We start from the raw sequence: 14085 nt of genomic DNA on the forward strand, positions 1-14085 counted from the left end.
CCAGTGTTATGGGAGATGCCTTGTGCGGAATCCTAAAATGGATAAGTTTTTCAAAGGCTCTTAATTGCAACAGTTAGGATGTTGTATGCCCACCGCATGGAGCCCCAGAACATTCGAAAGTCCTCTCAAGTGAAATCTACCACATTGCAAAAGGATTGGATGGGTCTAACCATGTACACTTACTTGAAAAACAAAGTGGATGCATTGCTCAAACTCTGACATAAAATTGGAAAGATATTACAGATGAAAAATAAGCCAAGTTTTGAAATGAGTAGGAAGAAGAGATGAGACCATATAAGATTTAGGAAATTGAGTCATGCTTTCAAAAATACCACATGATTGCTCCTGGTCACAAAAGCTTAGGATTCCTCTAGTATCAACATTCTTTTGGTAATGTTGTGAGGCTAAAAGTGATAAAAAATTACAAGGAACACAAATGATGATGGAACAACATTGTGAGGCATTAGAGGACTACAGTCTGTCACCAACAGAAATAAATACTAGACAAAGAGAAATCAAAGACATCAAGGACAAGTGTGACCACAGAAGCAAGTGGATAGGTCCTGTAGCACTGATTCTAAGACCAACATGTCTTCTCCACCCCCACCCCTAACCCCTGTCAGATTAGTCATGCCTCTAGCATGTGGGATAGTTATTCCATGGAGACACTGGAGGAAACACAAAGAAACATCAGCTGGGACAGGATTTTGTAGAGGAACTATAATCTGCAGCTGTGCTAGAAGCATTCAAGCCAATAAAACCACCTAACCAAAGTCATGCATGGGTCCTCCTGTCCCCCACCAATCCAACCAAAGAGGACAACTTTCTGCTGCCCAAAATTAGCATCCATCTCCTGCTTTGGTGCTGCTGCTGAAACTATCCCCATTTCCTGAAATGCCTCCTTCCCTCCTCCATTTCTGTTCCTTCAAGGCTCATGTCAGAGTACACCCCCTCCCCCTCCCAGGAATTCTTCCTGGATCCCTCTGTGCTCTTTCCTTCCTCAGCTTCCCTCAGAATTAGAAAATGTTTAGTTGTGCTCATGCTGGATAAGAGGAGTTAGCTCCCTGAGATGGCCCATGCCAGATGTCAGGCTATACACCTCCTTCTAAGTCTTGCATGTTGCTGGCACCTGGCATATTTGTTTGAACTGAAATGGGCACATACGGTAGAAATGTGAAGCCCAAAATAAAGTCCACCAAAGCCATCATGATATCCCCTTTCCTTCCCCCACCTCCTCCTTCCCCCGCTGCCACCCGAGCTAGGGATGGTTTCGACTCAGCTTCATCACTTCTTCTGGGTGTGAACACAGACAGGGAGAAAACACCATCACCCCTTGGCATACAAGAGACAAAGGAGTGTCCATGGCTAACTGCGTCCATCCACATTAAATGCCAAGGAGAGAATCTGCTGCTACTCAGAACTTTTTGGCAAAGCACAGAGGGTAGCTTTGATGAAATACAATGCTGAACGATTTGTACCAAGGCTAAATGGACAAGACTGTTATTAAATACGTCCATTTCACACACAATGGAAAAACTTTCCCTGCCTCATTAAACTGGGCGATAGGGGGAGAACGGTCACTGCCTGGCCTTGAGAAAACCCCTCCACCCCTACCCCTGCCCCCACCCAGTGCCAGGGTGTGGTCTTGGGCCCACCAAGGCAGTGCTCAACGGGACAGAACCACTTTCCTGCAGCATATTCTACATGGGACAGACTTCATTCTTTAATCTCAATATCATTCATCACTCAACATTCAGCATTTCAGAATCTGGAAATCTGTATCTTCTGCTGAAAGGCCATGAATGCCAGGGTTTCCCCAACTTCAGCACCTGAAAGAACCTCCAGGCTTCACTGTGGGGGACAAGAGGCCTCTAGCATAACAGAGTATCTTATTCAAAAGGGGAAAAATTCAAGTAAGAGATTTTAAAAGAAATGGAAAATCTCCATTGTAAACTGAGCTCAAGATAATGGTGGAAGAGGGGGTGGTATAGATCCAAAAGCCAAAGAAGAGCTGAGGACAGGAGCATGAGCCAGGTGAGCAGGGAGAGGCCCAACGGGGCTCCCTTTGATTGACAAAATGAAGGAATACAGTTGCAACAACACAACTCCTTCTTCTACTCTGGCCACCCTTCTTGTCAAAGCATCCCCAGGGAGAAAGTTATGGAACAAGGTAATACAAACAGCCTCCTACCACACACACACACACACACACACACACACACACACACACACACACACATACACACACACACACACATACACTGCAGCTTCCTACCACACACACACACACACACACACACACACACACACACACACACACGTTGAACAACCTCCCATTCTGAAGTGCCGCTCAATCTCTTAGCTGTGTGTTTTCCCCAAAGTTGTTCCCCTTCTCCCTCAGGATGGATGCCAGAAACCCTGGTCCACTCCAAGTCACAAGGCCCCTCCCCTTCTCAGTGGCAGAGGGTGGGTGCCCTCTGGGATCTCTGGTGGGGCCTTGTCATCCACCCTGACAGTGAGGTCCTAGAACCCTCCTACTACGTATCCTTCTTCCAGAGTGAGAGAGTAAGCTTCCTGAGGGCAGGGCCTGCCTTGTTCTTCTCTCTGTATGGTCCACTCTGGCCCAATCCTTGGCACCTAAAAAGCATCCATGGGATGCTTTTGTATTCCTGCCTTCCTGCCTCCCAGGGCCTGAAAAAGGCACAGAATCCCAATGCTCCTACTTCCTACCACCTGTGGGACTCGCTTTCTCTGGGATTCAGTTTCCCTCCTTTATAAAGAAAGAGGGGAATGCATGAGCCAGTGTCCAAGGTTTGATTTTCCCATTTGGGGAGAGTGAAGGAAGAAAAGGGCAGATGGACCAAAAATGAACAGGATTTAAGTCCACCCAAGTCAAACAGCATTTACTAAATGCCTCCTAGGTGCCAAGTACTAGAGAAACAGATGGTCAAACCTCAGTCCCTGCCCCCCAAGGAGCTCCCAGTCTAATGCAGGAGACCCCACGTCAACAGAGGGGCCAAACAAGATGGCGATAGGATCGGTTCACTAAGAGGAAAGGCATTGGCACTGTGGGAGATCGGGGAAAGGAGGAACTTTGGCTTGGCCTTGCCAAAAGTCTAGGAAACCAAAAACTGAGAAGACGATGAAGATGATTCGCTGCTACCCTGAGAAAATGGAGCTCAATGCAAAGGATCAGCTTTCTAAAAGAAAGGCATCTCAGAGGCTTCTTTAACAGGAAGCATGGCTATCCATGAACAAGTAAAAGCGTTTGCTGAAAGCACTGAGGCCTGGGGCCAGCCTGACCCTGTGGCAGCCCCACAAGGCCCAGTGGGCAGGACATAAATATTTATTAGGCACCAACTGTATGTCAGCCACTGTGCTGAGCACTTTAATAACCACTGATCCTCACAACAACCCTGGGAAGAAGTCTCAGAAAGCCAAGGACAACTATCTGCAGGGGTCCTGGAAGGAGGCCCAAGGGCAGGGAGCCCTTTCAGGAGCCCAAGATCCGGAGCTGAGGCCCAGCTGGGGCAGGGGCCGGGCAGCCCAATAGGCATGAGAGAGCACGGGACTGAGGTCTGCACCCCATCCTCTGGCGGTGACCAAGCCTCTGCATCTCTCTTGGCCTCGGTTTCCTCTTCTGTAAAATGAGGAGGTTAAACTAGTAGCCTCTGAGGGCCCTTCCATGGGTAAAGCTAGGATCCAATGACCTTCAGCAAAAAGCCCTAGAGTGACCCCTCCAGGACAGATTTCTGCATTGCTCCTATGGTCTGTTCCCTTCCTTCTTTCCTCAAGTGGCAGGAAGAAACATGATCCCCAGTCTCTTTGGTGATTTGAAGAGGAAGGTCTCCAGAGGATTATCAGAAAATGGAAAGACACGGAGGCAAGATCTAGCCATTTCTCCTTGGGCCAGGAAGTCTGGTCCATCCAGTATCTTGGTGGAGCCCACAGGACTAACCCAAGACAGAACTGTTTCATCAGGCCCATCATAAGAGCATGTCCCTGAGGATGCACAGGCTCCTCCTGGGCCAATAGGGGAACCACTCTATAACCCTCCTGGGTTGGCAAAGCTTGGGCTACGCCATTTCACTCTGGAACAAATATACGCTAGGGACGAAAATGGTGGTGCACACTGGAATGCAGGCTGACAAGGCCTGGCCCATCTGGCTAACAATCCTTAGTACTTTCCTATCACAAAGACTCTTAGAGATGACTGAGTTAAAACCAAACTCATCTTTCTTTTCCATTGACTAATCAAGTGTAATCTCACCCCATTCAAAGGCTATATCAAACTTTCAAAGGGTGCCAATATACCTCCCACCCATGGCTCATCTTGCTGGACAGTCCTCATTAGCCTCCGTGTCTGCAGTGTCCTGGCCTTCTAGCAACAGGTTTCCCTACCCTCAGCTTGGAGGTCCTTGGGAGAGAGGTGGATGGATGGATGGACAGAGAGGGCACCTCACTAAGTCCAACACACAGCTGGAGCAGAGAGTGTCTGCAAAGGAATCCCACAGTCCAAATCAAATCCAATGGAGAAGGAAAGATCTCCCTGCAAGTCCATAGGTTCTCTCACCTTGTGGAATTTTGGCCGGCCATCACCACACTGTCCAGACATGATAGCCCATCTTAGTGGGGAAATCTTCATGAAAATGGCCCTTTCTACCTCACCTCCAACTCTCTTTTACAAGAAGGTAAAGGATTCCCAAGAGTCTTACCTCTTTCCTAACACATTCCATTGCAATCACCCTACAAATAAAATGGGTCTCACAACTAACTCCAGGATGGTCTTGGTCATTCCCATCCAATGAGGAGAGGTCATAAACCATCTGGTTACCACCATTCTCCCTGAAATATTCACCAGAGAAACCAGCAGGGGCTGAGGAAGTGGGGAGGAGGACTGTCCTACAACACATGGACTACTTTCCAACTCCAGGAAAACAAAGCTGACAAAAGGGGGCCCGAATCAATCAAGAACAGATCATCCTAAGGCCAGGAAATTGTCATGAAATTAACTGTCCAAGGCACCCAGCACTGAGCTAATTTCCTCTACAGCAAGATCACCATTTTCCCTTTTTCTCTACCCTGGGCCAGAGACAGGCCACACAGTGCATGCTGACAGGAGACTCACCATCAAGCAAATTCACCACTCCTCCCCAAACTGCCATCAACCGCTGCAATTAGCACGAAGGCACAAACATGAACAAACACTCCTTCAAGAAAGCATTAAATTTAGAAAAGGGAAGGACAGTTCCAGCCTGGTACCAGGGCACCCTGGCCACTGCCAGGGCTTCGTCTTGGAGGACACTTACCTGGATGGGTTTGGGAGCTCATTGCGAGCAGGGGCAAGTCCAGTAAGGTAATTCAGAACAGATCACAGAGCCCACAGCAGCGGCAGCTCCAAAGAGAGCAAATGTCCCACCATCACACATGAGCAGATGGGTGGGAGAGGGGCTAGGGCATGTCCGAGTCACACGGGCATAGCTGAGCAATCAGAAGCAGTGAAAGGAGCAGCCAAGGATCTCAGCAGGCTTTCAGAATCAGGACCTGCAGTCAAAAGGGAAAAAACACAACTTCTCAGATTCAGAAGAGTCTTAATCTCCTAATACCATTTCAGCTCATTCGTTCAATAAACAAACATTTATTGAGCGCCTCTGACATGCCAGAGGCTGGGGATACAAGGACCCAAAGTAGACAGTCACCCCTAACAGGGCCGGCTAGAGAGAACATCTGCAGCCAAGCAACGGACAGAGTCACTGGATCCAACTTCAGGGGTAAGGAGACCAGAAAAGGGGGAGGGCCAGAGTGCTTTGTCTCGGCTCCTGGAGGCCACAGGGAGCCACTAGGGGTTAGTGAGGAGGGGAGAGACATCTCTAAGGTCCTAAGTGGGATCCCCATGGGACATGAACTCAATGCCCTTCACTCTCTGGAATGCCTCCTCTGCACATGTTCCAGCTTATCAATGTCTCTTTTAAACTTTGAGGCAGGCAGCTGAGCAGTGCAGTGTACAGAGCGCTGGGCCTGGAGTCAGGAAAACCCAAGTTCTAATCCAGCCTCACTCACTCACTAGCTGTGAAATGCAGGGCAAGTCACTTCACCTCTGCCTGTCTCCATTTCTTCAAGTGTGAAATGGGGATAATAACTTCCAGAACAGATGTGAGGATCAAATGAGATCACATTTGTAGAACATACTTAGTACTGGCTATCGTTTATTATGATTATTATTAGCACAACTATGATTTAAATGAAATCCTGGTGCCTGACGGGAGCGCAATCAATCTTCGTCTTGAGGGCTGTCACTTTCTTGCTCCAGCCACAAAGCCTCTGGATGCAGGCCAGCCTGGACCTGAGTATGTCCAGAGCCAAACTTGTGCCAGGTCAGCAGTTGTCTAGAACCCTGATATGTTAAAGGTGACAGGATCTTAGATAAAGGCTGGAGGGGGCTCAGAGATCCACTAGGCAACCCTCCCGCTGTATAGAGGAGGAAACTGAGGTTTGGGGGGCGGGGCAATGATTTCTTCAGGATCACCTCAATTGGAGACCCAGGCCCTCTGATTCAAGATTCACAGTCCCCACAGTCCCCACAGTCCACATCCTGGGGCTCTCTCACCAACAAAAGAGGCCCTTCTCAAACTTTAGCTCTTTCTTCCCTCACCACTTCTCTGTCCTCCAAATGAAATATATTATTTCACATATCTCCTCATGCCCCTGAACACTCTGCAGTCTAGGAGACTTCCTACATTGTTTTTGAAGGGAAAATTTCGTTTGGACAAAAGTGTGAACAATTCTAAATTTCCCTGGGTTTAAGCTGCAGACTCAGAGTTGCGGCCCCACGTGAATGCAGAGGGCTCCCCTGAGTTCAGCTTTCAGGACCAGCTCGGCCCTCACCACCTAGACAGGGGGGCTGAAGTGAGAGCTTCCTGCCTACAGAACAAGGGCCTTTGCTCCCCTGGTCCCCAACAGCACCCCCCCACTCCATTCCAAAGCATGATCCTGTGAGCCTCTGATTTAAGCTACATTTTAAAAGCAGAACAACAATTTTTTCTTAAACAGTTATATGGATGGGCTAGGGGCAAGGAGTGGGGCAGGGATTCAGGGCTCGAACAAACTCCAAGGATCAGCAGTGGCTCTAGAGTTAATAAGGAGTCTCCCAAACTGCGCCTTAGAGAGGCACCCATGGTGACACCAGAGCTCCTGAGCTGGAAGCCAACCTTCCTTCCATTTTTGGATGCCAAGTGGTCACAGAGCAGGGTAGGCTTGTGCACATGTGCACACGCTCACACACGTACAATACACACACACATAAACAGAGCTTGGATCTGACAAGACAAGTGATTAACAATCCAGACAGTCATCAGACAAGACTAATCATGAGCTTTTCATGAACTCTGGCCCCAGGGGTCAAGGAGGCTCCCTTGCAGCCCCTGCAGAGATTCTAGGGGAGTCCACGTCTGGCCAGCTCCCGTCTCGTTTCTCTGGATACTTTTCATGAGGATTGCTGGATCTGGAGCTCACGTGACCATGCAGGGTCTGATCGACCTGGCTGGCAGGTCAGATGGAGAAAACACAACCTAAATATGGGCCATCGCACGAAATGTGGGCTGGAGCGGGGCCCGGGCCCAGGACAGGGTACACAGGAGGTGCCAACTGATTGCATAAAACTGTGAAGAACCAACCCTTCTGGCTCCCCCCTTCACCAGACACACTCTTGACAGGCTCTTGCCCTTCGACTGAATTCAAACTGCACAGAACAAATCCCCCTCACAAAAGGGTTTGTGCTGTATGACTTGGACTCAGTTGGAGGATCACACATGGCCTCGAGGCTGCAGCCCTGAGCAGCCCGCTGCATACCAGCTAAAGGGCTGCCCAACAGGCCTCAAGAGGGGATGCTGGGACTGCCCAGGACGGGCCGTCCAGAGGAAGCCAGCCCAAAGTCCTCTATGAAGGAGGAAGATGCCATGGCTTCCTCATTGACCTCCCACATCACATCATCTCTGCATTGTTGCTGTGAAGACAAGGACTGTTTCTTGCCTCTCTCTGTCTCTACAGCACTTAGCACAATGCCCAGATACACAGCAAGGGCTTCATAAATGCTCGTGGACTTGCCTTGACTCTTCTGCTTCTTCCCTTGTTCTCTTCACCATGGTTGGATGGCCTCTGCTTCTCTGACAAGAAGATCCATCTTTGGGTATGATGCAGTCCTAATACATCTGCTCCCCAAAGCCAGCAGGTGAGTTTCCTAACTTCAGCCTGATTTCAGGAAGTGAGTCCCAAACTTCCAAGAGGCCAGTCTCGGAGATGACCTAAGCAAGCCCCCAGGTTCAGGACCCTGAGTCCTGAAACAGCATACAAAACTCTCCAGACCCCTTCAGACTGGTCAGAGAAGGGGCAGGGCCTGATGCTGCTCCAACCCCACCAATATGTCCAATCTTAGGGAGCCAAGCTGGTGTCCAAGCAAACATGAGACTGGGGGAAGAGAGCAACTTTAGAGAAAACAGAAAGAATCTCTGTTGCCTTGACCTACTTATCCAGCTGGTGCCATCTTATTGTGACGCTAATAAACATGAAGCTGATGAAGATGAAGACACTGGCCAGCCTCTTCTTAGCACTCTGAGGTTTGCTAAGGGCTTAAGACACACATCATCGCACTGGATCCTCACGATGATGGAGGACACACATGATGCTCTTAGGCCCATTTCACAGATGAGGAAAATAGAGGGGAAGTGACTTGCCAAGGCTCACACTGGCAGTGAACTTTGGAGGTCAGATATGAATCTGGGTTTTCCTGAGTCCAAGTACAGCACTGTCTACTCTGCCACCTGCCCAACTACCTAACCAGGAAGGGTTTTCACCAACCCAATTCTCTTTCAACCAATGTGTACATGTGTATTTCTGACCAAAATTGGACTTTGTTTCATGACAAAAGGGATAGGAATCTAGTAAGAATAAATTTTCTGATGATCAAAAACAGAGCTGATTCACATGATCGAGGGGTGGAGAGGGCCAGTCTAAAGAATGTGGTATGGCTGCATAGGGAACTCTTCTTGAAAAAGATTTGAAAGAAAGCCCTGAGGAAGGTAGAACCCTGAGGAAGGCACCTCCAGCCACATCTGCAAGAAGAGCTTGGAAGGTTTCAGGGCACAAGGACTCAAGGTCAGGATAAAGTCTAAGCATGAAAAGGATTCTCTTTGTTTGCTGAAGCTCAGCTGGAGGCAAGACAGAGATCCAAGAAAGGACAAAAGCCACTGCTTGAGATAACAGAGGGAGAGCAAAACCATTCAACTCACAATCTGCTTCCTTTTTTCTATAAAGGAAAATGAACTACTGATGAGAAGGGGGAGAAAAAATGGTCCCCAGGGAACAGAAACTCCAGTTCAGGAATGGTCTCACTCGCCAGATCAGAAGGAACCCAAAGAACTGGCGCAAGGGAGTGAGAACTTGCTGCTGAACTGCGGAAGACCACGGAAAAGGAGAGTCATTCTTAGGAAGCGGGTACATGAGGCCTAAGTCACAGGGGGCCAACACTGTTTCCTCCTGCAGACATGACACCACGAACACAGCATGCCTTCATGAGATACCTTGTGGGTGTGATACAAGAACGGAGATTAGATAGCCGGGAAGGGTTGTCACAGGTGGACGACCAGGCTGGAAGAGGAAGGAGAAGACTGGCAGAGTGGCTGAGGCTCTGTCTTGGATCCTTCACCCCAATCTCAGTGAAGGCAGAGATGACAGATGTGCTTCCCTAATAGGCAGATGCACCAAAACTGTGAGAGAAAGGGAGGGATTCAGTGATTGAATTGGGACAGAGTTGGGCTTGATGCCTGCAATGTCACTTCCAGGACCAAATTTAGAGTCCTCTGGCCATGAAGACCCCAAAACACTGGAAAGCATATTGAAGACAATGAGATGAAACACAATGATCCCACATTGGGGGTGGGGGTTATTCAACAACTACCCAAATAAAGGAAGGTAGAGGCACAAATTAACCATCTCTCTGACAAAAGATTTGGAGGTCTCAGTGGACTACAAGCTTAAAAAGCAAACAATGTCTCAAGAAGCATTTGAAGAAAGGGTATGCCAGTGCTGACCTATCCTGAACACTGCACCCAGATTGTTACAGTGGAAGCTGCCCAGGTGAGAGCTATCATTCAATGCCATCTCCTCCCTAAGGCGGTGCCCCTCTCCACACCCCAGATTATCCACTGCTGATGCACCTACATCTGTACTCACTTCTCCCAACACCTTCTGTTTCCTCAGGAGGTGAGTTCCTGGCAGGGGTGGGGGGGTGGGGGTGTCAGGAATTCCAGCACCCTGGACAGAGCCAATGGCTGAATAATGCTTCTGGAGGACAACAGGCTCCTTGCTGACTCTGGACGAGGCTCTCAACCTCACAGGGCCTCCACATCTTTACCGGTAAAATGAGAGGCTCTCAATATGTCCAAATAAATCATCACATGGAATGGATTATAGATTATTTCTCTCAAATGTTCTACCCAGATGGGGCCTATCTTGCCTGCCATAACTCTATGGTTAGAAGAAAGGATGCATGAGCCAGGAGACAGAGGATTCAAGGTTCAAGCCAGGCCTCTGCCACCTACCAACCATGGGGACCTTAGGTGAGTGATTGCCCCTCTCTGGGCCTAGATCAGGGGGTCAACTTTGAGTATCTACTGGCTTAGAAAGCCACATACTAACATTATCTACGTTGTAAAGCACTTTTATTTTATTGACTATTTCCCCATGACATTTTAATCTTCTTCTGCCACTCTGGCCCCCAGTTCTGATATCTTCAACTGACCCTCCAGCTCCTGTCCTTTTCTGCCAAGATGCCAGTATGGACATCCCAGGGACCTGAGGATGAGCGGACATCATGGAACAGACTGGACACAGCTGTCCCCATTTTGTTACCACCAGATCAGAAGACCATCCTCACAGCACTCATACACCCTACAGGGTTCATATAGACTTCAATCTCTAGGAATCAGCCCACATCTCTTCCTTAGGACAGACCCATGGGGAAAGGCATCCAACCTATAGGCCAAGGAGTTGTCAGGGGGCATATAGATTTCCCTCTAAGACCTCTTCCCACAAAAAAAAAAAAAAAAAGAATGGGAATCTCCAACTGAATGGCTCCTTGGAGGCTCCTGAAGAGTCCACCAAGTACCTGCCCAAGAATCTCCTCCCATACATGGCCATCAAGAAGCCCCCATGGAAGTCACCCCTGACAGTAGCTGATGCTCACCTGCTCACTAGCCCTCCCAGATCCAGGCACAGCTGCCCACCAAGCAGTTCTAGTCTTGTCCCAACAGCCCTGGCGCTGCCCAAGACTCTCATAAACCTCAAGCCTTCTCTTCTTCTCTGGGAAAACATGCTCAGTCCCTTCAGCCCAGCCTCTGAGGGGGTGATTTACAAACCTGACTGCATTCCTCCAGACACTCCAGCTTTTCAGTGGGGGAGGAAAGGGAATACGTATTTATTAAGTGCCTCTTATATGTCAGCACTGTGCTAAGCCTTTAAAGACACTGTCTCATTGATCAAGCTCCCTAGGTGAACTTGGCACATCCCATCACCTCCCTGGGCCTCAGTTTCCTCCTCTATAAAATGAGTGGGTTGGACGGGGTGGCCTCTCAAACTGAGTGCTGGATGACCCCTTCACTACTCCAGGACATCTCTTCTCCTGGGTGAGCCTCCACCTAAGTCACAGGATCTAAAGGGCTCTGATGCTGCAAGGGACAGAGCATGAAGGATGGATAAGAAGCCACAAGCAGGAAGAGTGGAAACTTGCCAGGAGGAAGCCTCTGCAAAGGCCCTATTCCTTCCCTGCCTTCCCAGAGGGTGGCCCTGGCCACTTCAGCCATGGGGCAGCAGAACAACAAGGGGAGTCAGAGCTCAAGAGCATGCCCAGGATAAGAGGGGAAAGAAGAACCAGACAATTTCTGCTAATTCCCTTCTCCAGGTCGGAGATGACTGGCCCATCTCCTGCCTGCTGCACTGGTGAGAAGTACAGGGGCATGAGGAGGACCCCACCACATTGGGGTGGGAGCCAGAGGACCTAGGCAGGGGGTCTTTGGGAAGTCCCTGTCCCTCTCTAGGCTGTATAACAAGGGCGGAGGCCAATGTCTCCTAAATCTAGGGTCCTAAGTTGATTCCCTTCCCTGGGTCTCAGGTTCCCCATCTACAAAATGAGGGAGTTAGACAAGGGGACCCCTGAAGTCCCTTCTGTCTTGAAATCCATGGTCATAGAATCCTGAGGATGAGTGAAAATGCCCCCCTGGGGTTTCTGCCTGACTCTACAGAAATGAAATCCAGCCTCTGATCAACTTCGAACAGTCACATCTCCTACAAAGAGATGTCTGGATGGGGTAATTCATTTTCTCCCTGTAGATGTGGTCCAAGCAATATCATCACTTAGAAAACAGTGCCTCAGTGGGGGCTCAGAGAACATCGGATCCCTTCCACCATGTTGATTTTTAAAAATTCTCTGTTATAACAGATGGCATTTTGGCAGGCAAAGGGGAAGGATTCAGGGAGAAACCCAGGCAAGGAAGCCCTGGATTCAAATCCAACCTCAGGTGCTTCAGGGCAAGTGAATTACCCTCTTAATTAGAGGAGAAGAATCTCACTGCCTGGCACAGGGGTGCTGGAAAAGAAGACAGTGCAACCTTCCAGGACTAGACAAGGCTTTTGAGCTGCCTCTACTTAGTGGGGAACAGCAGTTAGCCAAGTCTGAGGGGTCTTTTCTCTGACTCAGGGCCCAGCAGCAAAGTATTGTCTTCACCTCAAAGCTCACTCCCCCTTCCCCTTCCTTCGTCTGGATCTCTCTCCCTCCCACTGTCTCTGCTGGCTAGCTCCCTCCCTGCCTGCCTCCTTCCCCATCTCTCCATCCCTCCCTCCGTTTTTCTCCTCCTGGCTGTGTGCGTGTGTATGTGTGTATGTGTGTGTCTTCGTCTCTCCTCCCCCTCTCCATCTATGTGTGTCTCTCCCTCTCTCTCCCTCCTATTCTCTCTGCTGTCTATCTCTCCCCATCCCTCCAATTCTCTATTTCTGTCTCTCCTTCTATCTCTCAGTGTATCTCTGTCTCTCTCTCCTTCCCTCTCCAGTCTGTCCATCTGTCTGTCCATCTGTTTCTGTGTCTCTATCTCTTTCCCTTCCTCCCATCCCCCTGTCTATCTCTATCTCCCCCTTCTTCCCTATGCCCCTCTGTCTGTCTGTCTCTCTCCTTCCCTCCCCCTCTCTCTCTTCCCAAGCCTGTCTCTGTCACTTTCTGTCTCTCCCTCCATGCCGCTCCCCCCCCACCTCATCTCTCTGTCTTCCTATCTCCCTTTCTGTCTCTCTCTGTTGAAGGGAAGTCACACGCACTCTCTACCAGAAGCTCAGAGGTAGTCACTGCAGAGGTGGCCATCCAGAGAAGCAAGTAGTGGAAGACCCCTGGGACTTCAGGCCAGAACAGAGAAAGAAAGGGTGAGGGGGACAGCAGACACAGAATGGCTGGGCAGAGTAAGAGAAGCATATAAAGGGACATTGGGGGAGTCTACTAATAGGGCCTGGGAGGCAGGCAAGAAGGGCAACAGGGCAGGGGGGGGGCAGCGATGGACAGAGGCAGCCCCAGGTGGACAGTAGGGAGCGCAGGGTGGCCAGAGATCACGCTTGGAAAGAAGGGTGGAGCGAGGGGGGATACTGCAGCTCCCCGGAGACTAGGACGCACTTTCTCCAGGTAGGCATCTCTCCGGCTCCCCCCTTGGATCTCTGCAGAGGCCTTGGCTTTGGTTCTGGCAGAGATACTCCAAAGTGGCTGCCCATGAGCAGGGCCTGACCCATCTGTCCCCCCACCCCAGCAGGACCTGGGCTGCTTGGTGCAGGGAATGGGGGCACCACCCACTGGTAATCACTTCATTAAAGGAGAGAGGGAGGCTGTAGGCTCAGTGAGAAGATAGAGTCCTCCCTAGGTGCTACATGTGTAGCTTAAATCTCCCATGCAAGCCCAACCCTCCATTACATTCACATCTCCCTCCCCAGCAAAGGAAGCGAGCCTCAGACACATTACCCATCCAGGATCTGACCTCAAACCTGGCCTGACCAATGCTTCCA

General features: G+C 49.7%; 1 protein-coding gene and 1 long non-coding RNA gene across 3 annotated transcripts in view; both read right to left on the minus strand.

Moving 5' to 3' along the window:
• The window catches only part of LOC140525367 (uncharacterized), a 40420-nt gene extending 35117 nt beyond the window's left edge, over positions 1-5303 (minus strand). The window contains exon 1 of the long non-coding RNA XR_011974019.1: positions 1-5303. This exon is cut by the window's left edge and continues 24574 nt beyond it. This is a non-coding gene — a long non-coding RNA (uncharacterized lncRNA).
• Positions 1-14085, minus strand: part of HDAC4 (histone deacetylase 4) — a 268595-nt gene that overhangs the window by 219883 nt on the left and 34627 nt on the right. For both annotated transcript variants that reach the window (XM_072640709.1, XM_072640708.1), the window contains exon 2: positions 5310-5544. In XM_072640709.1, coding sequence (XP_072496810.1) covers positions 5310-5331 — 22 coding nt within the window. In that variant the 5' untranslated portion in view covers positions 5332-5544. The remainder of the gene's footprint in view (positions 1-5309; positions 5545-14085) is intronic.

This window comes from Notamacropus eugenii, chromosome 2, assembly GCF_028372415.1.
Source record: "Notamacropus eugenii isolate mMacEug1 chromosome 2, mMacEug1.pri_v2, whole genome shotgun sequence".
NCBI classification, from domain to species: Eukaryota; Metazoa; Chordata; class Mammalia; order Diprotodontia; family Macropodidae; genus Notamacropus; species Notamacropus eugenii.